The sequence below is a fragment of the Piliocolobus tephrosceles genome, chromosome 6 (genome assembly GCF_002776525.5).
Source record: "Piliocolobus tephrosceles isolate RC106 chromosome 6, ASM277652v3, whole genome shotgun sequence".
Classification (NCBI taxonomy): Eukaryota; Metazoa; Chordata; class Mammalia; order Primates; family Cercopithecidae; genus Piliocolobus; species Piliocolobus tephrosceles.
The window spans coordinates 52,943,956-52,968,740 of NC_045439.1; the positions used below are offsets into that span (position 1 = coordinate 52,943,956).

Genomic DNA, 24,785 nt, shown 5'->3' on the forward strand with positions numbered 1-24,785 from the left:
GAAATGAAAGACACAATGAGTTTTGTCAATAAAACTTTAGGAATATCTGCACATGTACATTTACATTCAAGTTGATAACACTAGTGGTTTCATTTCAATACAAATGATGCCAGAACTCTCACATTTCAGACATGGTCATATAAATGCTATTTGAAATTCTTTATCTTGATACAGATCTTGATTGTGAATCTCTTGATGATAGATGTGCAGCTAATTTGTCCCGAAACTCATGAAGATAATTGTATTGCTGAAAAAAGTAAAGATACATTGGAATACACTGTGGAAAACTAGTTATCAGTGTGGGCACAATACTAGCAGGTATCAGGAATAAAAAATACTTGCTAAGCACAATTCTACATCTTTTTGGGTAAGGAAGCATTTGTATCGTGGGGAAGTTTTATCTTTTAGTAAAGCTATATAGTAGTGTGAAAAACTATTGCTCTACAAGTCTCTAAAAATCAGAAGGTGAAATGAAATGTAGATGGATATGTTATAAGTCTAAAATCCTTTCTCTCTTTACTTACAGGACCAAATAAGATTTTAAAAGTACATAATGACATTATTTTTGCTAACGTTTTTCCCCCCTGGTAAGGGCAGAACACTTTCTATAGCAAGTGACTGGTACATTTAAGAAAACCCATTTCTTAATTTATAGAAGCCCTAGTCTTCTGCTTTTTGTGATGACATAATCCACTAGGAATAATTTTCATAGACAATTTTTTTTTTTTTTTTTGAGACGGAGTCTTGCTCTGTCGCCCAGGCTGGAGTGCAGTGGCCGGATCGCAGCTCACTGCAAGCTCCGCCTCCCGGGTTTACGCCATTCTCCTGCCTCAGCCTCCGGAGTAGCTGGGACTACAGGCGCCCGCCACCTCGCCCGGCTAGTTTTTTGTATTTTTAGTAGAGACGGGGTTTCACCGTGTTAGCCAGGATGGTCTCGATCTCCTGACCTCGTGATCCGCCCGTCTCGGCCTCCCAAAGTGCTGGGATTACAGGCTTGAGCCACCGCGCCCGGCCCATAGACAATATTTTTTAAAAACAAACTATCACTAATCTTAGGGTATAAGCAAAGTAAAAGCCTTAAATAATTTATTTGGGGTTTTAACAGCTTCCCAGAAGATATTCTTACTCTGCCAATCATCTCATTTCATACCCTTATTGAGAAGAGGAAACTGCATTGCTAACACCAGCAAGCCTGTTTGCCACAGAATGCTGAGGTGATAAACTGACAGTCTGTAGTAATGTGGGCTTAATTATCAGCAATGTTAAAGAGGTGAAACATATGGATATTCATATATACATCTTGCCATGGCCATGTATTTTGTTTTCAAGAGAAGGGAGATGAACTTTTTGGATTTGAAGCATCATTTGATTTTTTTCTTTTTGAGACAGGGTCTCGCTTTGTCGCCCAGTCTGGAGTGTAGTGGTGTGATCTCGGCTCACTGCAACCTCTGCCTCCCGGGTTCAAGCGATTCTTGTGCCTCAGGCTCCCAAGTAGCTGGGACTACAGGCACACACAACCACCCCTGGCTAATTTTTGTATTTTTAGTAGGGACAAGGTTTTGTTATGTTGGCCAGGCTGGTCTTGAACTCCTGGCCTTAAATGATCCACCCAGCTCAGCCTCCCAAAGTGCTAGGATATAGGCATGAGCCACCGCGCCTGGCCGTATCATTTGGTTTTAACATAAGGGGAGTTCTCTGTTTCAGACCTGTACAGTGGAGTGGATCTTGTATAGATTGTCCCATTAATGACCTTATTTGAGCCCTAAGAATCAGGTTGCTTGGTGCATTTATCAGTAATTATGATAATTCACTGTTAATGACACTGAATTAGAACTCTAACCCTGGGAAGATGGGCTGTCAAGTCTAGGGAGCTGCCTAACGGCCAGGATTCTTTGGTGCCCACTCCTCTGATGAGTGGATTCTAATGCTGAGAGGGCACGCTTCCAAAAGGCAGGCACATTAGCTTTACAGATCTACAAAATGAAGTGAAATCTGCAGAATCTTTTCAGTAACATGATTAATACAATATCCTTGGCATTGCTAGTGTAGTGTTTTGAAGTGTTAGGGGAATATACATGTGGAAGATGTCCCCAGTTATCCACCGCAAAGGATAATTAGCACTGCTTTCCATTTTTTGTATTATAGTCATTCATCTATCTTTATTAAATGTTTTGGTGATATAATAGGATCTTCCATAGATTTTTTTGGCCGAGAATCTACCCAAGAACCTACCAAGTTCACATTAATAATAACCATCTCATTGTTCTAGGTGAGAGGATCCATTCCCAAAACTGACTGCGGTAAAAACTGAGCAGTAGGTAGATCCTGGAAGAGTAAACCAAGTTCACATTTCCATTATCTTGTTTGAAATACTGTGTGCTTTTTTAGACTACCTGGATTATATTTACATGTAAATTTTTAAAAACATTATTATTGCTTTTAGCATAAGCAAGTGGAGTGGCATTTGAATAATGAGTGCTTTGGATTTTCATTTTACTGCCCTTTTGGTTACATATGAATCTGTATGTGTAACAGTGACCCCAACCACAACCAAGCAAGCACCGCCCACCTCCTCACCTTGATGGTCTGTATTGCCCCAGATCCTCTTAGGTCTCGCAGGCTGTCTATGGCTTGCTCTGGCGATATTGTGTCAGACAGGTATAGTAGGAGACAAGCAGCTACTAATGGAACATGACAGAAAAATAATATGTTGCTAAATAATTAGTGACAGGGTAGAGCATTTTATATTTAATAAGACTTCTGTTGATACAGAAGACTGGTGTAATTGTTCCAAATGAATTAAAAGACTGAGACTTTTAGTGTGTGTTTTTGACAGTTAAATTATGATCTTAAATGACCATATGGTTGAATTAAAGTTTAACACTGGCTTCGTTCTTTCATCCATTTAAAGTGTTCATCCATTCAGTGATTTTAGTATATTCACAGACATGTGCAACCATCACCACAGTCAATTTTAAAGCATTTCATCACCTCAGAAAGAAGTGTACCCTTTTGCTATCATCCTCTATTCCCCATCAACCCCTGCCCTTGGCAACCACTAGTCTACTTTGTAGATCTGCCCGTTCTGAGCAATCACATAAATGGAAACATACAATATTTTTTTGTGTGTGTCTGACTTCTCTTAGCATAATGTGTTCAGGGTTCATACATATTATAGCTTATATCTGTATTTAATTCCTTTTTATGATCAAATAATATTCCATTGTATCGATATGCCACATTGTTTTTATCCATTTGTCAACTGATGGACATTTTAGGCTGTTTCCATTTTTTGGCTATTATGATTAATGCTGCTATAAACATTTGTATACAAGTTTGTGAGTATATGCTTTGGAGTGAAATTGCTGGGTCATATGTTAGTGTTTACCTGTTTGAGGAACTACTGCCAGACTATTTTCCAAAGCAGCTGGACCATTTTACATTCCCACCAACAGTGTATGAGGGTTCGAATTTCTCTACATCTTTGCCAATACTTGCTATTTTTCATGTTTTTTATAATACCCTTCCTAATGGGTGTCAAGTGGTATCCACTGTGGTTCTGATTTGCATTTCCTGATGATTTAATGATGTTGAACATCTTTTCATGTGCTTATTGACTATATGTGTGTCTTGCCTGATAAAAGGTTTATTCAGATACTTTGCCCATTTTTCAATTATGTTGTGTTTATTGTTATTATTATTATTATTTTTTGAGAGACAGAGGATCTCACTTTGTCATCTAGGCTGGAGTGCAGTGGCGTAAACTTGGTTCACTGGTGCCTTGACCTCCTGGGCCCAAGCAGTCCTCCAGACTCAGCCCCACAGGAGCCGGGACTACAGGCACGCACCACTATGCCTGGCTAATTTTTGTATTTCTTATAGAGATGGGGTTTCACCATGTTGCCCATGCTGTTCTCAAACTCCTGAACTCAGGTGATCTGTCTGCCTTGGCCTCCCAAAGTGCTGAGATTACAGGCATAAGCCACAACGCCCGGCCTATCTTTTTATTACTGAATTGCAAGAGTTCTTTTTATATTCTGGATATAAATCCCTTATCAAATATATAGATTGAAAATATTTTTCCCATTCTATGGGTTGTCTTGTCATTTTGATAGTATTCTTTGAAACACAAAAGCTTTCAATTCTGATGTCATCCAACACTAAAAAAAAAAAAAAAATTACTACTACTCCAGTGTGGCATTTCATGAACTCTTTGCTTTTCCTAGTACATTTAAAAAAAATTTTAAATTAACATATAGTAACTTCAGTATTCATAAATAGTTACCCATGGAAACTATTTGGAAGTTACTGTATTATAACACCTACACAGGAAGAACATCAAAAAATTTTAACAAATAAGAATGCAGGTGTTAAGACTTGTAAATGATGTTTTGCCAGAATCCTCCAGAACAGTGCTGAAACTACCTCCCACTCCCAGCCAAGCTTTTCAGGGAACACCATGGTCAGGGCCGTCAGTCATCCTTTGAGTCTTAGCAAACTTACATTGTGGTTGGTTCCATTTTAATACAAAATGAGCATATGGTCTGGAAAGAGAAGTTTGTCTATCTGGAGGTTAAAAAAATAATAGAAATATATTTCTTACCAAGACAAGATCTCCCAAGTCCTCCATAGCAGCTGAAAGGGAAATACAGTTTTCAAGTTTGTACATTTCATTCTATCCCTAGTTACAACTAAAGACTTGCTCTTTCTGCCTTCTATTTACAACTCTAATGCCTAGCACAGTGCCTTGCACAGGAAGATTAATAAATATTTTTGATTTAATCAACTGAGAGCAAGGTGTGCTTCTTTCTTTGTAGGGAGGAATTCTGAATACCTCTAAACATCAAGATAGGCAGAGTCTTTTTATTGATCTCTTTAGGCTCCAAGATCCACATCTGAGAAATGGAGAATGTTACCAATAAATAGAGATCAGACGTTTTACCAACTGTCACTTTGATTATTCCTCTGTCTAAACAAAACCTGAGTGGTTACCGGACAAATGCCATGTAGATAATAACTGTTCATGTATCTAAAGGAGTTCAGAGGTAGGGTATCACTGAAGTCTGGAGCATGGGCTCTGGAGCACCACTGCCTGGGCTTGAGTCCTGGCTCTGCCACTTACTACATGTGTAAAGCTAAGCAAGTTATTCAGTCTCTCTGGGACTCAGCCTTTTCACCTGTAAAATGGTGATAGCAATAGTATGTACATCAGAGTGAGGATTAAATGAGGCTCACAAATGAGTGAGCATTTGCCAACGACTTAGAACACAGCTTTGCGCAGAGTAAGAAGTAAATGAACATTAGCTGCTGTTATCTAGCACTGTGAAGAAATTAGCAGTTTTGTATAACTGGATTTTCCAGAAAAATGGAGATTAACCCTCAGTAGCAAAACTATTCATTTAAATCATTTTCAAAGATCCTAAAACATGTATTACATGCTTCCTAATGTACTTAGAGGTTATACTGAACCTAAATTAGTGTGGATGACTTATTATTAAGGACATCAATTACTATATTGTATTGTATTGTAGGTAAAGCTGTAGATAAATATCTTGCTTTAGGATGTGAAATAGAGGACCAAATAGGTACTGACCCCTAGCCTTACTCATGAACTTGCTTTCTACAAAGTGTTCCAGACACAGGCCTGTTTCAGAGATCTGGATCTACCATATAAAGGTAGAGGCTGAGCATAATGGCTCAGGCCTATAATCCCAGCACTTTGGGAGGCCAAGGTGGGAGGACTGCTTGAGTCCAGTAGTTCAAGACCAGCTTTGGCAAAAAAGCGAGACCCTGTCTCTACAAAAAAAAAAAAAAAAAAAAAAAAAAAAGGTCTGGCATGGTGGCACACACCTGGAGTCCTAGCTACTCAGGAGCCTGAGGTGGGAGGATCGCTTGAGCCTGGGAGTTCAAAGCTACAGTGAGCTATGACAGTGCCACTGCACTCCAGCCTGGGTGACAGAGAGAGACAACTGTCTTATTAAAAAAAAAAAAAATCGAGATAGAACACTTCGGTGTCTTTTTGCAAGATTAATACTATTTTATACCTTTTGCTATTTTCATCTTTTTTCTTCTATTTGATGAACTCCTACTCATCTTTTAAAACCTCAAATTTCATTTCCTAAAATGCCTTTGTGCTCCTACAGAGAGGATCATTCTCCTGTGTGCCGCCTCTTGTCTTACTGCACTTCAGCGGTAGTGTTGTTAGTTACAGGTTCCTTGAAGGTGGGGACTATGCCTCCTTTGGTAGTCTCAGCGTGTGGTTACGTGGTAGGTGTTACTGGTTGAATTATGTCCCCGCAAAAGACATGCTGAAGTCCTTATCCTGTACCTGTGAGTGGGACTTTATTCAGAATTAGAGTCTTTGCAGGTATATTCAAATTAAGATAAATTAGAGCAGGCCCTCATCCTAGATGACTAATGTCCTTACAAGAGGACAACACCATGCAAAGACAGACACACAAGGAATCATGTGACAACAGAGGCAGACTGGAGGGATTCGGCTGCAAGCCAAGGCCTGCCACGGATTGACAGCCACCACCAGAAGCTAGGAAGAGGCATGGAAGGACTGTCCTCAGTCTCAGGGGGCATGGCTCTGCTCTCATCTTAATTTTGGACTTACATCCTCTAGAAATGGGAAAAAAGAAATTTCTGTTGTTTTCAGCTACCCGGTTTGTGGTACTTTGTTACAATAGCCCCAGGAAACTACAAAATACAGTAGGAAAGCAGTGTTGTTCACTGATTTATAAAGGGCTGCAAATGTCCAGGCAGAACCAGTGAGATGGCACTGGTAGACAACAAGACAGTGAAAAAGGTTTACCAGACCCTGTTGCTGAAGGATAAGCGCTATAGCTGTCTAGAAGTGCAGGTCCTCAAAGATGGCAGGATGGATAGGAAATAAACTAGTCACTGTGGGACACCTTTGAAAGCTCTAGGATGATGAAAAAGTCCAGTTATCAGATGCTTTATTTTATGGGAGACTGAAACATTCAGCATATGCAAAGTCACCCATCTACTGTCTATCCTGTTTGTAGTCTGCACAAACATCAGAGCATTTGGGTTGCCAGAACCAGCTAGAGTAGAATTTGTTAAGCTTCACTTCGCTAAACAGAGCTAGTTTGATTTCTGGAAACTTTTCAGTAAAGGCAGCTTTCAAAAATTTATTTGAAAAAAAAAATCTCAAAATGGTTTGAAAAATAGGGCCATATATTGGAAAATATGTTTCCCCAGCTACATTTAACTATCTAATGCTATTTTACCTATATGTATCAGCACCTTTCACATCAACAACTGGATCTATTTGAAATTTAGCTTTTATAATTAGTACTGGATAAGTGACTATGCTTTTCCATAGAGGAAGATGGGAAACAATAGGATGTAGAATGGCTTCTAGTTCTTTACTGCATATTCTGCAAACTGTATTTCTCTGTGTGTCAGAGTTCAGTTTGGCCACAAACAGGTGTGTGTCTCCAAAGACCCTTGTACTAGTTGGTTTGCCTTCAGAACTGGCGCTGTTGGCACGAGGCCCCTGGGCTACAGGTTTAAGGGGAGACGTTAGCTGGGCTTGTCCTATCACTAGGTGCCCTGAGAACCTCATGGCTATTTGATATAATTTCTATACTTCTAGCTCAAAGCAATGCCCTAAGGACCTTAGGGCTTTTGAGGTTGTAAACTATTTAATACCCTACCTTATTCCAGAAAGGATTAAGCAGGTTATTAGACTATGAAACGTACATTATGCATAGCAAAGGCCAGTTTCCTCCCCATGGCTGGCTCTCTGTTGCTTTGTGTGTTTCACTTCTGGCAGAGCATTTCTTGTTTATTACCCACATTGCCCCTTTGAATCTTTGCCATGCTAGTATCTACTGCCCACTGCCACTCTCTCTGGCCTTCCTCCAAGCTGCTTCTCTGTCTTCCTCATTTTGTCCCCTTTCCTTAACCTATTTTATTTTGTTTTAAACTTTCACACCAGCAGCTTGTGTTTTTATAGCCACTGACACACAATGAGAAGCCATCTTTCAATCTGTTAGCAGAGTCATATCATCAAATGTAATTTTCAAGTCATATTTTTAGGACTGCTTGTTGCTTACAGATAACTTTTTTGGTAGCTAATTTTGAAAAAATCGACTTTATTCTTTTTATTTTTAGATGGGTTCTCCCTGTCACCCAGGCTGGAGTGTAGTACTGTCATCTTGGCTCACTGCAACCTCTGTCTCCCAGGCTCAAGCAGTGCCCCCACCTCAGCCTCCTGAGTAGCTGGGACTACAGGCACGTACCACCGTGCCTGGCATGTTCTTTTGTATATTTTTTGCAGAGATGGGGTTTTGCCATGTTGCCCAGGCTGGTCTCGAACTCCTGAGCTCAAGTGATCCACCACAACAGCCTCCCAAAATGCTGGGATTACAGGCACCAGCCACTGCACCTGGCCAAAAAATTGATTTTCTTGCTGTTGAAAGCAACTCAGCAATTGAAAAGCTAGTAAGTGAGGTGGTGATGGTAAGGAGGGGAAAGGAGGGTCCCAAAATTGCCACTAAATGTCTAAGACTAAAGGAAAGAAATAAAAACAAAGCTTGTAACCTTGTTCTAATAATTTCCAAATCTACTCATTTATTGTCCCTACTCTTGAAAAGTAATAACAGCACATATTTGACTACTTACCCTGTACCAGACATTGTGCCAGTGCTTTTCTAGTGCATTATTACCTTTTAATCCTTACAACAAACTAGGAAGTAGGTAATAACTGAATAGGGCTACCATGATTCCAGAAATCATTTTGACTGTGACATTTCTCCCGTAGTGTATGGAGAAAAGGAGAACGTACTGTATTAAGGTTTTCCGGTAATTTTTAAGGCAGATTGTAAGCTCTTCCATTATTTCACAGCAGCTGGCTATGTCAGGAGTCTCTCCATCTGCGATTGGATGATGATGGGTGATAATTCCACATTGCTGGTAGAGATCCAGAAGGTTTGGGACTCTATATTTTGACAGTTCCCCTCTGGTGCAGAAAACAAATACGTCTTGTATACCACAGCTCTTTAGTTCTTCTGCCAATAGACCAGGATACACAGACACACACACAGAGAAAACACCACACATTTAAATACCATCAAGAGGGAGAATATGAAGTTAAGTTTCTTAAAGCAAACTAATACCAAACGACAATCTATAAATCTGAAGTGCCTATTGATATGTCTGAATCAAAAGATGACTAGAATTAAACCTCATTTTACAAGTCAAAATGCCTTTTACTGAATTTCAAAATAAGTCAATTGCTGTTCTTGCAAAAAAAATTTTTTTGCAATAAATACTGCTTTAAAATAACTCTTTTTTTCTTTTTTTCTTTTTTTTTTTTTTGAGACAGAGTCTCGCTCTGTCACCAGGCTGCAGTGCAATGGCACGATCTTGGCTCACTGCAACCTCTGCCTCCCAGGTTCAAGTGATCCTCCTGCCTCAGCCTCCCAAGTAGCTGGGATTACAGGTATGTGGCACCACATCTGGCTAATTTTGTATTTTTAGTAGAGATGGGGTTTCACCATGTTAGTCAGGCTGGTCTTGAACCCCCGACCTCAGGTGATCCGCCCACCGCAGCCTCCTAAAGTGCTGGGATTACAGGCATGAGCCACCACGCCCGGCATAAAATAACTCTTAAAACACTTAAAATTGAGTAGTAAAAATGGTTGATTTTGTGAGAAAAAGAAAAAAAGTGCTATCAATTAAGGAATGATAGATCTATGTTCAATTAAGGAATGATAGATCTATGTTCAATTAAGGAATGATAGTACTTTTTTTCTTTTTCTCACAAAATCAACCATGTCTGTTACTTCATCACTTAGCTGTTTGCTTGACTCTGAGTATTGTATATAAAATCTCCAGCATGGCCATGGTGTCAGAGTGCTAGTATTCTCCCTCATATCTGCACTGGAACACATCCTTGAGTATTTAATTTTATAGACTAGGTCGCCAGAAAATAAAACATTACCTGTATTAAACTTATGTGACCTAGCTCTTTTCATTATAATGATATGAACACCATAGGCATTCTCTACACTGGGGCTTCTTTATGGCAATATTAACTAAAGAGGATTTGGTTTAAAATAAGTAACTCTGGCTGATCTAAGTGCCCCCAACTCCAGCCCTCTCCCTGCCCCTTAAATCCAAGGACATTTAGCTATTTAAGTACAAAGTACCTTCTCATGAACTAATCCCTGAGATGTACAGTACTGTACATCTATTTGCCTCTTGTACACATTTGGTAATTTTTATTATCCAGTGATTTTCCAGCTTTCTGAGAAGGTATCTCAGGAACTGCTGCAGGGAGATTCTAGGTCTCCAATCAAACAAATTGACCTGTTTTATGTACTGGATTCCATTTAAGATTTCATTGCAGAAAAAAAAAAGTTTTTAGAAAAAAAAATTGGAAACTGTTTTTATAGAAAATGCTAAATGAATATGACATTCCAAAATGTACAAGACAGACTTTGAACCAATGATTTAAATTACATATATTTTGCTTATGACCTAAATGTTCTCCAGATGGAAATTTCCTAGCATGGTGGGTGTGTCTAAAGCAGAAAATTTTTATAAATGCTACAAGGGTCAACTATCTATTAGCGTCTTTAAGTCTTTTTTTGGTAGGTAAGGAATACTTTTTTTTTTTTTTTTGAGGCAGGGTCTTGCTCTGCCACCAACTTGGAGTGCTAATGCAATCGCAGCTCACTGCACTCCAGCCTGGGTGACAGAGCAAGACCTTGTGATCTCGGCACCATCTCAGCTCATTGCGGCTTTGACATCCCGGGCTCAAGCGATCCTCCCACCTCGGCCTCCCAAGTTGCTGGGACTGCAGGCACGTGCCATCATGCCCAGTTAATTTTTGTATTTTTTGCAGACAGAGTTTTGCCTTGTTGCCCAGGCTGTCCTCGAACTCTTGAGTTCAAGTGATCTACCTGCCTGGGCCTACCAAAGTGCTGGGATTACAGGTGTGGAACCAATGCACCTGGCCAGGAATAAATTTTTAAAAGTACATTAGCAAACTGATGTTCCAGAATAACCAGGAAAAGGTTTTAAGATTCAAAAAATCTATACTGGTCAGAATCAAGCAATATATACATTTTAATTTGCCATACTATAAGGACATCGGTAGGACTAGTAGGTTTGAGACATTCCAGGCCAATCAGAATAAAATCTTTTGAAAATTCACATTTGTTAGTATCATGCAATATGTAAATTCCAAACTGGGGAAGATTATGAGGATTATTAGACTGTGGCTATAATGGTATGAACATCCTTGATCATGCAACAACCAGTTCCCATTCTGTCTTTTCCATCTAGATGCTGGTTCTCAAAATTTTCCATACAGGATTCACAATTTCACTGCTAACTTGGAGTTCCCAGCTCATGCTTAATTTCTACTACCACAGTCAAGTCTGCAAGGAACAGTAAAGAACTGGGAAGAGCAATATGTCAGTTTTCTATTTATATACTTTTTTCCTGCCAACTTCTACATTCTAACCTCCAATGTAGTTTATATGTATAATATAACTACAACAATCAGTGAAAAGCAACTCCATGATGGTCTTCACAAATACCTCTTTACATATCAGAATAAGTCTACAGTTTGAAACTTCACAAAATACTGAAAATTTATTGTTGTATTAAAAATAAACTACGATTTGTTCTTTTTGAGAGAGAGATTTTCAGTGCTATTTAAAAAACCCATTAGTGTGGTTGTGTGATATTATACGTACCTGTATCTTTTTGGACATTTCTTCTAACATCTTTAAATTTACAACCTACAAGTAATAATAAAGCAAGTAAAAAAGTCAGTTTTTGGTCATATGTAACAGGTATGTTTAAACACTTATATAGCTGCTTTATAAAGTCATTTCACAAAATCATTTATATGTTTCAATTATATTTTGAATATGAATTTCAATTTCTGATATTTCTAGGAATATAATCAAAGGGATTCATCCTAATCAAGGATTCTGTATTCTATGTTTCTTCTGTAACAAGTACCTGGTTGTAGTCCTCAGCCTCATTTGTACCCCAGGCTATAAGCTTTATTAAGATTAGCAAAGCACAACTGTAGGGCTGTGACTGCAGATCTGGAAGGGGTGAAAGGTAGATCTGTGTTCCTTTAACTATAGTCCACCATGAGGGCTTCGCAAAGTGTATCCCCCAGTGCTGATGGTCTGTGAAATTTACTTATTACCCAGTACAGAGAATGATATGTTAGTTGACCAAATACTTGTTCTAAGTATATTGTTGGCATGGATATGGTGAAAAGGGAACACTTTTACACTGCTGGTGGGAATGTAAATTAGTACAACCACTATGGAAAACAGTGTGGAGATGCCTTAAAGAACTAAAAGTAGATCTACCATTTGACCAACAATCCTACTAGTAGGTATACACCCAGAGGAAAAGAAGTCATTATATGAAAAAGACACCTGCACACACATGTTTATAGCAACATAATTTGCAATTGCAAACATGTAAAACTAACGCAAATGCCCATCAATCAGTGAATGGATAAAGAAAATATGGGATTCCTGGGCAAGATGGCCGGATAGGAACAGCTCTGGTCTGCAGCTCCCAGTGAGACCAATGCAGAAAGAAGATGGGTGATTTCTGCATTTCCAACTGAGTGGTACCTGGAATGCCAGCGATAAAGAACCATTCACGCCCTTGGAAAGGGGGCTGAAGCCAGGGAGCCGAGTGGTCTTACTCAGTGGATCCCACCCCCAACGGAGCCCAACAAGCTAAGATCCACTGGCTTGAAATTCTCACTGCCAGCACAGCAGTCTGAAGTCAACCTGGGATGCTCAAGCTTGGTGGGGGGAGGGGTGTCCACCATTATTGAGGCTTGAGTAGGTGGTTTTCCCCTCACAGTGTAAACAAAGCCAGCCGGAAGTTTGAACTGGGTGCAGAACCCACCAGAGTGCAGAAAAGCCGCTGTAGCCAGACCGCCTCTCTAGATTCCTCCACTCTGGGCAGGGCATCTCTGAAAGAAAGGCAGCAGCCCCAGTCAGGAGTTTATAGATAAACTCCCATCTGCCTAGGAGAGAGCAGTTGGGGAAAGGGATGGCTGTGGACACAGCTTCAGCAGACTTAAACATTCCTGCCTTGCTGGCTCCGAAGAGAGCAACAGATCTCCCAGCACAGTGCTCAAGTTTTATTAAGGGACAGACTGCCTCCTCAAGTGGGCCTCTGAACCCCGTGCCTCCTAACAGGGAGACACCTCCCAGCAGCGGTTGACAGACACCTCGTACAGGAGAGCTCCAGCTAGCATCTGGCAGGTGCCGCTCTGGGATGAAACTTCCAGAGGAAGGAGCAGGCAGCAATCTTTGCTGTTCTGCAGCCTCCGCTGGTGATACCCACGCAAACAGGGTCTAGAGTGGATCTCCAGCAAATTCCAGCAGACCTGCAGCAGAGGGGCCTGACTATTATAAGGAAAACTAACAAACAGAAAGCAATAGCATCAATATCAACAAAAAGGATGCCCACACAGAAACCCCATCCAAAAGTCACCAACATCAAAGACCAAAGGTAGATAAATCCACAAAGATGAGGAAAAACCAGCACAAAAAGGCTGAAAATTCCAAAAACCAGAACATCTCTTCTCCTCCAAAGGATCACAACTCCTCGCTAGCAAGGGAACAAAACTGGACAGAGAATGAGTTTGACAAAATGACAGAAGTAGGCTTCAGAAGGTGGGTAATAACAAACTCCTCCAAGCTAAAGGAGCATGTTCTAACCCAATGCAAGGAAGTTAAGAACCTTGATAAAAGGTTAGAGGAACTGCTGACTAGAATAACCAGTTTAGAGAAGAACATAAACGACCTGATGGAGCTAAAAAACACAGCACGAGATCTTTGTGACGCATACACAAGCCTCAATAGCAGAATCGATCAAGTGGAAGAAAGGATATCAAATAGTGGAGATCAACTTAATGAAATAAAGTGTGAAGACAAGATTAGAGAGAAAGGAATTAAAAGGAATGAACAAGTTCTCCAAAAATATGGGACTATGTGAAACAACCAAACCTATGTTTGATTGGTGTACCTGAAAGTGACGGGGAGAATGGAACCAAGTTGGAAAACACACTTCAGGATATTATCCAGGAGAACTTCCCCAACCTAGAAAGACAGGATGACATTCAAATTCAGGAAATATAGAGACCACCACAAAGATACTCAACGAGAAGAGCAACCCCAATACACATAATCATCAGATTCACCAAGGTTGAAATGTTAGGAAGGAAAAAATGTTAAGGGCAGCCAGAGAGAAAGGTCTGGTTACCCACAAAGGGAAGCCCATCAGACTAACAGCGGCTCTCTCTGCAGAAACCCAACAAACCAGAATAGAGCAGGGGCCAATATTCAACATTCTTAAAGAAAATAATTTTCAACCCAGAAACTTAGCCAAACTAAGTTTCCTAAGTGAAGGAGAAATAAAATCCTTTACAGACAAGCAAATGCTGATGGATTTTGTCCCCACCAGGCCTGTCTTACAAGAGCTCCTGAAGGAAGCACTAAACCTGGAAAGGAACAACTGGTATGAGCCACTGCAAAAACATACCAAATTGTAAAGACCATTGACGCTATGAAGAAACTGCATCAACTAATGGGCAAAATAATCAGCTAGCACCATAATGACAGGATCAAATTCACACATAACAATATTGACCTTAAACGTAAACGGGCTAAATGCCCCAATTAAAAGACACAGATTGGCAAATTGGATAAAGAGTCAAGACCCAATGGTGTGCTATATTCAGGAGAATCATCTCACATGCCAACACATAGGCTCAAAATAAAGGGATGGAGAAATATTTACCAAACAATGGAAAGCAAAAAAAAGCAAGGATTGCAATCCTAGTCTCTGATAAAACAGACTTTAAACCAACAAAGATAAAAAAAAGACAAAGAAGGGGATTATGTAATGGTAAAGGGATCAATGCAAAAAAGAGCTAACTATCCTAAATACATACACACCCAATATAAGAGCACCCAGATTCATAAAGCAAGTTCTTAGAGACCTACAAAGAGACTTAGACTCCCACACAATAATAGTGGGAGACTTTAACACCCCACTGTCAATATTAGGCAGATCAATGAGACAGAAAATTAGCAAGCATATCCAGGACTCGAACTCAGCCCTGGACCAAGCAGAACTAATTAACATCTACAGAACTCTCCACTCCAAATCATCAGAATATACATTCTTCTCAGCACCACATCGCACGTATTCTAAAATTGACCACATAATTGGAAGTAAAACACTACTCAGCAAATGCAAAAGAACAGAAATCATAACAAACAGTCCCTCAGACCACAGTGAAATCAAATTAGAATTCAGGATTAAGAAACTCACTCAAAACCGCACAACTACATGGAAACTGAACAACCTGCTCCTGAATGACTACTGGGTAAATTAAGGCAGAAAAAAAGAAGTTATTTGAAACCAATGAGAACAGAGACACAATGTACCAGAATCTCTGGGCCACAGCTAAAGCAGTGTTTAGAGGGAAATTTATAGCACTAAATGCCCACATAAGAAAGCAGGAAAGATCTAAAATCGACACCCTAACATCACAATTGAAAGAAGTAGTGAAGAAAGAGCAAACAAATTCAAAAGCTAGCAGAAGACAACAAATAACTACGATCAGGCTGGGCGTGGTGGCTCATGCCTGTAATCCCAGCATCTTGGGAGGCCAAGGCGGGTGGATCACAAGGTCAGGAGATCGAGACCATCCTGGCTAACATGGTGAAACCCCGTCTCTACTAAAAATACAAAAAAATTAGCCAGTGTGGTGGTGGGTGCCTGTAGTCCCAGCTGCTAGGGAGGCTGAAGCAGGAGAATGGCTTAAACCCGGGAGGCGGAGCTTGCAGTGAGTGGAGATCGTCCCACTGCACTCCAGCCTGGGCGACAGAGCAAGACTCTGCCTCAAGAAAAAAAAAAGAAAAAAAGAAACGAAATAACTAAGATCAGAGCAGAACTGAAGGAGATAGAGACATAAAAACCCTTCAAAAAAATCAATGAATCCAGGAGCTGGTTTTTTTGAAAAGATTAACAAAATAGATAGACCACTAACCAGACTAATAAAGAAGAAAAGAGAGAAGAATCAAATAGACACAATAAAAAACGATAAAGGGGATATCACCACTGATCCCACAGAAATACAAACTACCATCAGAGAATACTATAACCAACCCTATGCAAAAAAAAAACTAGAAATCCAGAAGAAATGGATAAATTCCTGCACACATATACCCTCCCAAGATTAAACCAGGAAGAAGTCGAATCCGTGAATAGACCAATAACAAGTTCTGAAATTGAGGCAGTAATTAATAGCCTACCAACCAAAAAAAGCCCAGGACCAGACAGATTCACAGCTGAATTCTATCAGAGGTACAAAGAAGAGCTGGTACCATTCCTTCTGAAACTATTCCAAACAACAGAGAAAGAGGGAATCCTCCCCAACTCATTTTATGAGGCCAGCCATAATCCTGATACCAAAACCTGGCAGAGACACAACAAAAAGGAAAATTTCAGGTCAATATCCTTGATGAACATTGATGCGAAAATCCTCAATAAAATACTGGAAAACCGAAGCCAGCAGCACATTAAAAAGCTTATCCACCACGATCAAGTCGACTTCATCCCTGGGATACAAGGTTGGCTCAACATAATGCAAATCATTAAATGTAATCCATCATATAAACAGAACCAGTGACAAAACCCACATGATTATCTCAGTAGATCCAGAAAAGGCCTTTGATAAAATTCAACACCCCTTCTTGCTAAAAACACTCAATAAACTAGGTATTGATGGAACGTATCTGAAAATAATAACAGCTATTTATGACAAACCCACAGCCAGTATCATACTGAATGGGCAAAAGCTGGAAGCATTCCCTTTGAAAATGGGCACAAGATAAGAATGCCCTCTCTCACCACTCCTATTCAACATAGTATTGGAAGTTCTTGCCAGGGGAATCAGGCAAGAGAAAAAAAATGAAGAGTATTCAAATAGGAAGAGAGGAAGTCAAATTGTCTCTTTTTACAGATGACATGATTGTGTATTTAGGAAACCCCACTGTCTCAGCCCAATATCCCCTTAAGCTGATAAGGAACTTCAGCAAAGTTTCAGGATACAAAATCAATGTGCAAAAATCACAAGCATTCCTATACACCAATAACAGACAAACAGAGAGCCAAATCATGAGTGAACTCCCATTCACAATTGCTACAAAGAGGATAAAATACCTAGGAGTACAACTTACGAGGTATATGAAGGACTTCTTTAAGGAAAGCTACAAACCACTGCTGAAGGAAATGACAGAGGACACAAACAAATGGAAAAACATTCCATGCTCATGGATAGGAAGAATCAATACTGTGAAAATGGTCATACTGCCCAAAGTAATGTATAGATTCAGTGCTATCCCCATCAAGCTACCACTGACTTTCTTCACAGAATTAGAAAAAACTACTTTAAATTTCATATGAAACAAAAAGAGAGCCCATATAGTCAAGACGATCCTAAGCAAAAAGAACAAAGCTGGAAGCATCACGCTACCTGACTTCAAACTATACTACAAGGTTATAGTAACAAATACAGCATGGTACACATACCAAAACAGATATATCGACCAATGAAACAGAGGCCTCAGAAATAACACCATACATCTACAACCATCTGATCTTTGACAAACCTAACAAAAACAAGCAATTACGAAAGGATTCTCTATTTAATAAATGGTGTTGGGAAAACTGGCTAGCCATATGCAGAAAACTGAAACTGGACCCCTTCCTTACACCTTATACACAAATTAATTTAGGATGGATTAAAGACTTACACCTAAGACCTAAAACTGTAAAAACCATAGAAGAAAACCTAGGCAATACCATTCAGCACACAGGCATGGGCAAAGACTTCATGACTAAAACACCAAAAGCAATTGCAACAAAAGCCAAAATTGACAAATGAGATTTAATTAAACGAAAGAGCTTCTGCACAGCAAAAGAAATTATCATCAGAGTGAATAGGCAACCTACAGAATGGGAGAAAATTTTTGCCATCTATCCATCTGACAAAGGTCTAATATCCAGAGTCTACAAGGAACTTAAACAAATTTACAAGAAAAAAACAACCACCCCCATCAAAAAGTGGGGTTGTAAAGTATAATAGAAAAAGAAAATGTGAGATACACACCCACCCGCATCCCCACCCCCACCCTCATCCCCACCCCCACCCCCACCCTCATCCCCACCCCCACCCCCATCCCCATCCCCACCATGGAATACTACTCAGCCATGAAAAGGAACAAAATGGCATTCACAGCAACCTGGGTGGAACTGGAGACTATTATTCTTTTTTTTCTTTGAGACAGAGTCTTGCTCTGTTGCCAGGCTGGAGTGCAGTGGTGCGATCTCGGCTCACTGCAACCTCTGCCTCCTGGATTCAAGCAATTCTCCTGCCTCAGCCTCCCGAGTAGCTGGGACTACAGGCACGCGCCACCATGCCCAGCTAATTTTTGTATTTTTAGCAGAGACGGGATTTCACCATGTTTTCCAGGATGGTCTTGGATGATCCGCCCGCCTTGGTCTCCCAAAGTGCTGGGATTACGGGTGTGAGTGACTGCACCCAGCCACTGGAGACTATTATTCTAAGTGAAGTAACTCAGGAATGGAAAACCAAACATCACATGTTCTCGCTCATAAGTGGGAGGTAAACTGTGAGGACACAAAGGCATAAGAATGATACAATGGACTTTGGGGGTGGGGGGGAACGGGTGGGAGGGGAATGAAGGATAAAAGACTATGCATTGGGTACACTATACACTGCTCTGGTGATGGGTGCACCAAAATTTCAGAAATCGCCACTAAATAACTTATTCATGTAACCAAACACCACCTGTTCCCCCAAAAGCTACTGCAATAAAAAATAAATTAAAAGAAAAAAATATATATATATAGATAGGAAGCCCATTATTGTGTTACCTACCTGGAAGAGCACATAAACCGAGAAACTGAGAACAATTCACTCGTGACAAAGATAGCCTGAAAAGAAGAAAAATTTATCACGTTTAGTTTTTAAAAACGTTATAAATGGAAATTCAGTTTAATCAATATGGGTGCTTGCCACCAAATAAGGGTGTGTTAAAGTTTTACAGTAGTCACAAAATAAGAATTCATAGTTAAATATCAATATGTTGGCCACACACAAAAAATAGAAAGACAAAGTTTTAAAACAGGGACTTATTTGTTTGTTATTATTTAAGTATTAAAAATGACAAATGGCTCATGCCTATGATCCCAGCACTTAGAGAGGCCAAGGCAGGCAGGCTGTTTGAGCCTAGGAGTTTGAGACCAGCCTGGGCAACATGGTGAAATCCTGCCTCTACAAAAACAAGAAAACGAAAAGCCAAGTTAATTTAAATTTACCTTAAAGATAATAATGTCTAGATTGCCAAAAGGTAGTATATGGTGTACTTATGTTATCCTGTGGTATATTACCTGAGATAATTTCTATTAGTGATTTAGGAAAATGACTGACAATTTTCTCCCCGACATTTATTCTGTTACTATTTTAAGATTTTTTTTTTTGTAGAACTTCCTTAACAGATATGATTTCATATGATGAAAACCACAGGTTTTTGATTACAAAGAAATAATGTCAAGAAATCACATTCCCAGTTTGCAGCACTCAGGGACAGAGGCTCACCTTGTCTGCATGTCAGAAGATGATTTAAAGGAAGACAGGAGGCATCATCTAAATACCACCTGACTTTGAAAATTCGATGAATTTTTGTGTTTAAATGGGAGTTTTAAGTAAAAATGGAAGGTTTAATGCTATTTGATGGTAGGACAAAAGACCTTTAGGACTGTCTTTCTCTTCTGACAGTAGGGATGGTGCTTTCTTAAGGAGAGAGACTATTATATTTGCGGTGATGAGAGAAAGTATTTGATTGCTCATTGTAGAGAATCTGGTATAACCATAAGTCACTTGCCAAGATTAAATGGCTGATTTTATGTAGAAACTTTTTGTTATTGCATTGATGTGGCTTTTATCTTAAACAGTCTGTTGATAGATGCATTACTGTGACATTACTTCTAAGTATTACCTAGGATTTGATTTAATGAGAAATGATTAAATATCTCATCTCATATTTGGTATATTATTCTTTTGTCATAAAAGAATAAGTAGATTTTGGTACTAAATGGGAGATTATTTCAATCCTACCTCTATTTCTTACTTACTTGCTTCTACTAAGGTTTTCTCAATGTATAAAGAAGGGCCAAAAAAAAAAAAAGGGTCTTGTTCTATATTATAGACAGTAAATGAATCATGGAGTTAGAAGATCCATTAACGATTAAAATTATATAATCAGAGGGGGATAAACCCTTAATGTTTTCAATATGTGAACTACATTCTACTAAGATTATGATGTAACTAAATTTACATTTATGATGTAGATTGTGACTTTAGCTCATCATTGATCAGAAATGCTAACATACCATGATATCTGAATTGGAGTCTGTTCATCTTCAATAGGCTCTTCGTCTGATGAGTCAAACTCACTTGTCTGTATTGAACTAGGCTTCAAAAGAAATGTTATGTTAAATAATTGTAAAGATTTTTTTCTGTAGTTTTAGGATAGCTAGTCCTTGTCTAAACACACACTGAATTCATATTTGCAATGTATTCAGTCATCAATCCAGAATATCACTGAGATCAGCAATATTAGTAATAAATGACTGCTATTTACCTTCCTATTAATAATTACGGCACTGCATAGTGGAAAGAGAGTTGGACTGGGAACCAAGACATCTGGCTTCTGATCTTGGTTCTGCCACTTACTGTCTACTCTCTGACAAGCTACTTCAGTTGATTCTGGATCTCAGTTTTCCTCAACTATAAAGTGAGGAGATTTATTCATTCAGAAATATTTCTTGACCACCTTCATTTGCCAAGCACTGAAGATGCAAAAGATCTATAAGATAAATAGCCTGCCTTCAGTATGGCTGGAGAGATAGATGTGTGCATAGATTACAGAAGAAAGGTATTATGTAAGTGCTGAAATGGAAGCAGAACTATATACTGTGGAGCAGAGAAGAGAGTGACTGACCATGTAGGGAGCTGGAGAAGGATTCACAGAGGAAATGCTTTAGCTGGGTTTTGAAGAAAGAGCAGGTTTTTAAGAAGATAGGAAAGGGAGCGTGCGGTGGCTCATGCCTGTAAATCTCAGCACTCTGGGAGGAGAAGGCGGGCGGATCACCTGAGGTCAGGAGTTTGAGACCAGCCTGGCTAACATGGCAAAACCTGGCTCTATCAAAAATATAAAAATTAACTGGGCATGGTGGCACATGCTTGTAATCCCAGCTACTCAGAAGGCTGAGGCAGGAGAATCGCTTGAACCCAAGAGGCAGAGGTTGCAGTGAGCCAGGAACACACCACTGCACTCTAGCCTGGGCAACAGGGCATGACTCTTGTCAAAAAACAAAAGAAAGGAAAGAAGGTAACCCAAGGCCCTTGTATTGAGGAACTGTGATATCAAAATAGAGATGGAGTAGAGGAGATGAAGAAGTAGTTTTGCCCATCCCTTTTCTCAAAAAACAATCCCCACATCGCCTAGTAGTTTGGTGGGGGTGGTGTAGGTGAAATAACCTGCCAGTTTTATGAATCACTAGACTAGAGAGATTGAGACAGACTTTGTATGCTGATCTAAGCAGTTGGAACTTAATCCTGCAGCATTTTGACATGGAAGACTTCTACACTCCCTGCTGAAATTTTAAAGAATCAAAAGAAAAAGAAAAAGAAAAACAAAAGAGAACAGAACAAAACCCATACCCTTTTCTCACTCTCTAGTTGAAACCAATTGAAAGATAAGGAAATGGAGTTTTATTATTGTATATCAAATGGAGTATGCAGCTTAAAGCTGTTGCCACGTGCGCCTGCCCCTTGTTCAACTCAGAATTAGACAAATGTGTCCACCCAGTCACAGGTGGCCGTGGACAGTCTAGGGCTCCTGTGTGCCAGAGAGTGGACCAGAAAGCACCTTCTGCAGGCAGGCAGGTAGCTCCCAAGAGAGAAGGAAAGAAAAAGTTGAGATACTGGTGTTCGGTTCCTTCCAAACTCGGGGATCAGATAACTCAATGGGGACAGGTGGAGAAACAGGCCAGGAGTGAAGGACAGCTGATGTCCCTCCACATGGCAACATAGGGATTAGCAAGTGTAACCACCTAATGCCCTTTCTACCTCTGAAGCTGTATTTTACAACGGTCTTGGTACTGAAGATCACAGGATGGCCAATTTAGGCTATGTATTTTATTTTTTTCTTTCTTTTTCTTGAGACAGGGTTTTGCTCTGTCGCCCAGGCTGGAGGGCACTGGCGTGATATCAGCTCACTGCAACCTCTGCCTCTTGGGTTCAAGCTATTCGCATGGCTCAGGCTTCTGAGTAGCTGGCACTACAGGCGTGCACTACCACGCTCAGCTAATTTTTGTATTTTTAGTAGAGAAGGGGTTTCACCGTGTTGGCCAGGCTGGTCTCCAACTCCTGGCCTCAAGTGATCCGCCCACCTTGGCCTCCCAAAGTGTTGGGATTAGAGGCGCGAGCCACCACCCAGCCCTAGGCTATGCATTTCTGTTGCTTTGGCTCTATCTGAAGTATTATAATACACTGCACCCAAGGAAGGCTTCCAGAAGGTTGTCAACCCCGGCAGTAGGAAATATGGGTTAGGTGGGGGATCTTCAGCGTCTTGCCTGCATCTGCTTTTTCTTTAAAGCAGCTTTAATGATTCATATTTCAAATTTCTGTGGCCCATTCACCAGGTTTATTCATCCTAACAGAGCTGGACGTTTCTGCTTCCCCAGGCCCTGTGATTCTGAACGTCATGGGAAAAGGGCAGCATTGCCAGGTGGCCCTGGGGCATGGTGACAGCGGTGGTGTCGCCCACAAGCCGCGGCGTGGCATTCGTACTCATGGTTTCCCCAGTGGGTGCAGGGCAGCAGCCGGACACCCTTTGGGGCTGGGGTATCGCGCCCACTCATCGCTGACACTCAAGCTCCTCGGCTCGGTTTCCTCGGTACAACGAGGCTCGGCCCTCGTTGGCTGGGAGGCTTATGAGACCCCGCAGGGGACAGGTGACAGCCCACAGCAGATGCACAGCGAATGTCCGTCTTTCCTTCGTCAGCCACCGACCCTGCTCCTTCGTCTCTAGTGCCTGTGCGGGGCAAAGTCACCTCCCCGACCCACAGGACGGTTATGGCGTAAGTCGCAGTGCTACCAGGCTACGGCTGCCCTCCGTCCCAGGATCGGGTCCCCGGGACCGCTTGCGTCCCTGCCGCCTCGTTCCTCCAAGCCCCAGCAGGTCCGACTCACCGGCTTCATCGCTGGCCGCTCCAAGTCGAGACCAGTGCCGCCTCTCTCTGCAGCGCCGGCGACTCACCGGTGTCCGGGCCGAGCCCGCGCCCCCTCCGCTTAGCTCACTGGTTCGTCCTTCTGTGAGGTGGGCGCGGCGTCTTCCAGCAACCAATCAGATCCGCTTCTAGCTTCTTACTCCTCCTTCGGATGGCCGAAGGCTTGGCCTCTAATCGCTGATTGGTTCCTAGGAGACCTTTGAAAGACGCGCGGGAGGCGGGCCCTGTGGGACGTTGATTGGCTGGGAGGGCGCCCTCCTCCCGCCAGTTGGGAGAGTGCAGGGGGCGGAAGAGTGAGAAGGCGGCCCTAGAGCTTGCGGGACGCTGGAAAACTTCGCTTTCTGATGGCAGGAAGTCAGCGTGGTCCATAGGTTTGAGAGGTGTTTTTTGTTGTTGTTGTTTGTTTGTTTGTTTGAGATGGAGTTCGCTCTTGTAGTCCAGGTTGGAGTGCAATGGCGCCATTTCGGCTCACCGCAACCTCCGCCTCCCGGGTTCAAGCGAGTCTCCTGCCTCACCCTCCCGAGTGGCTGGGATTACAGACATGCATGTGCCACCAAGCCTGGCTAAATTTTGTATTTTTCGTAGAGACGGGTTTCTCCATGTTGGTCAGACTGGTCTCGAACTCATGTTGGGAGTTTTTGTGTTTGTGACGGAGGTCTTACTATGTTGCTCAGGCTGGCCTTGAACTCCTGGCCTCAAGCAATCCTCCTGCCTTAGCCTCCCTTGTAGCGGCTATGGTAGGGAGTTTTTGTTTCTTTAAGTTGTAATTTTTTTATTTTTTAAGGGCTCAGGGAAGCACTGTATTGGATCGTCACATGAAAAGCACATCACATAGAGTTTGTAATTATATCTAGACATGCAAATACTAGGGAATAAACTAAAAATCTGGAGTATAAACATATTTTATATGATTGAAGTTTTATTTTCTTTATCTTTCCAGAAACTAGACACATTACAGTGTAGATCAATCTTCCTGTCCCCCAAATATGAATTAAATTATATTGTGTGAAAGGGAGATTATAAAATGCCAGGTAAGATAGGTCTAAGGGCCAGTGTTTCTACATAATTAGTTGTAATCTTTTAAAAATGTATTTGAGTATTTCTCCCCCTTCTCCTGTCCCCCTTTAGCTATGGGAAAGGAAGTCGTCTGGAGCAGAGCTGAGAAAAATATGCAGAAATTTCAGCCCTGATTCATGTTGTGAAAACCAATGGGTATAGAACTATTAGAAGGAATTCCTTAGTAAAGAAGATATCATAGTTTGAGTTAGAGACTGTTAGGGTTGCCCAGAGATAAAGAATGAATAGGATGTGTATGTATGGATATAGAAACAGATTTATTTTAAGGAATTGGCTTCTGT

General features: G+C 40.9%; 1 protein-coding gene across 3 annotated transcripts; it reads right to left on the reverse strand.

Moving 5' to 3' along the window:
- Positions 1 to 20: 20 nt before the first annotated feature.
- Positions 21 to 23,600, reverse strand: CDKN3 (cyclin dependent kinase inhibitor 3). Of its 3 annotated transcripts, none has more exons than XM_023230944.1 (8): positions 23,390 to 23,600; positions 20,524 to 20,606; positions 19,010 to 19,065; positions 11,742 to 11,786; positions 8,819 to 9,041; positions 4,604 to 4,635; positions 2,578 to 2,681; positions 21 to 247 (listed from the first exon to the last, which is right to left on the reverse strand). In XM_023230944.1, exons 1-8 carry the CDS (start codon positions 23,396 to 23,398, stop codon positions 161 to 163), a joined length of 639 nt encoding a protein of 212 aa, XP_023086712.1. In that variant the 5' UTR covers positions 23,399 to 23,600; the 3' UTR covers positions 21 to 160. The 3 variants fall into 3 exon arrangements, with proteins under 3 accessions (XP_023086712.1, XP_023086723.1, XP_023086729.1); XM_023230961.2 differs by lacking the exon at positions 21 to 247 and adding an exon at positions 2,251 to 2,325; XM_023230955.1 differs by lacking the exon at positions 19,010 to 19,065 and having other exon boundaries at positions 20,588 to 20,606; positions 23,390 to 23,513.
- Positions 23,601 to 24,785: the final 1,185 nt, after the last annotated feature.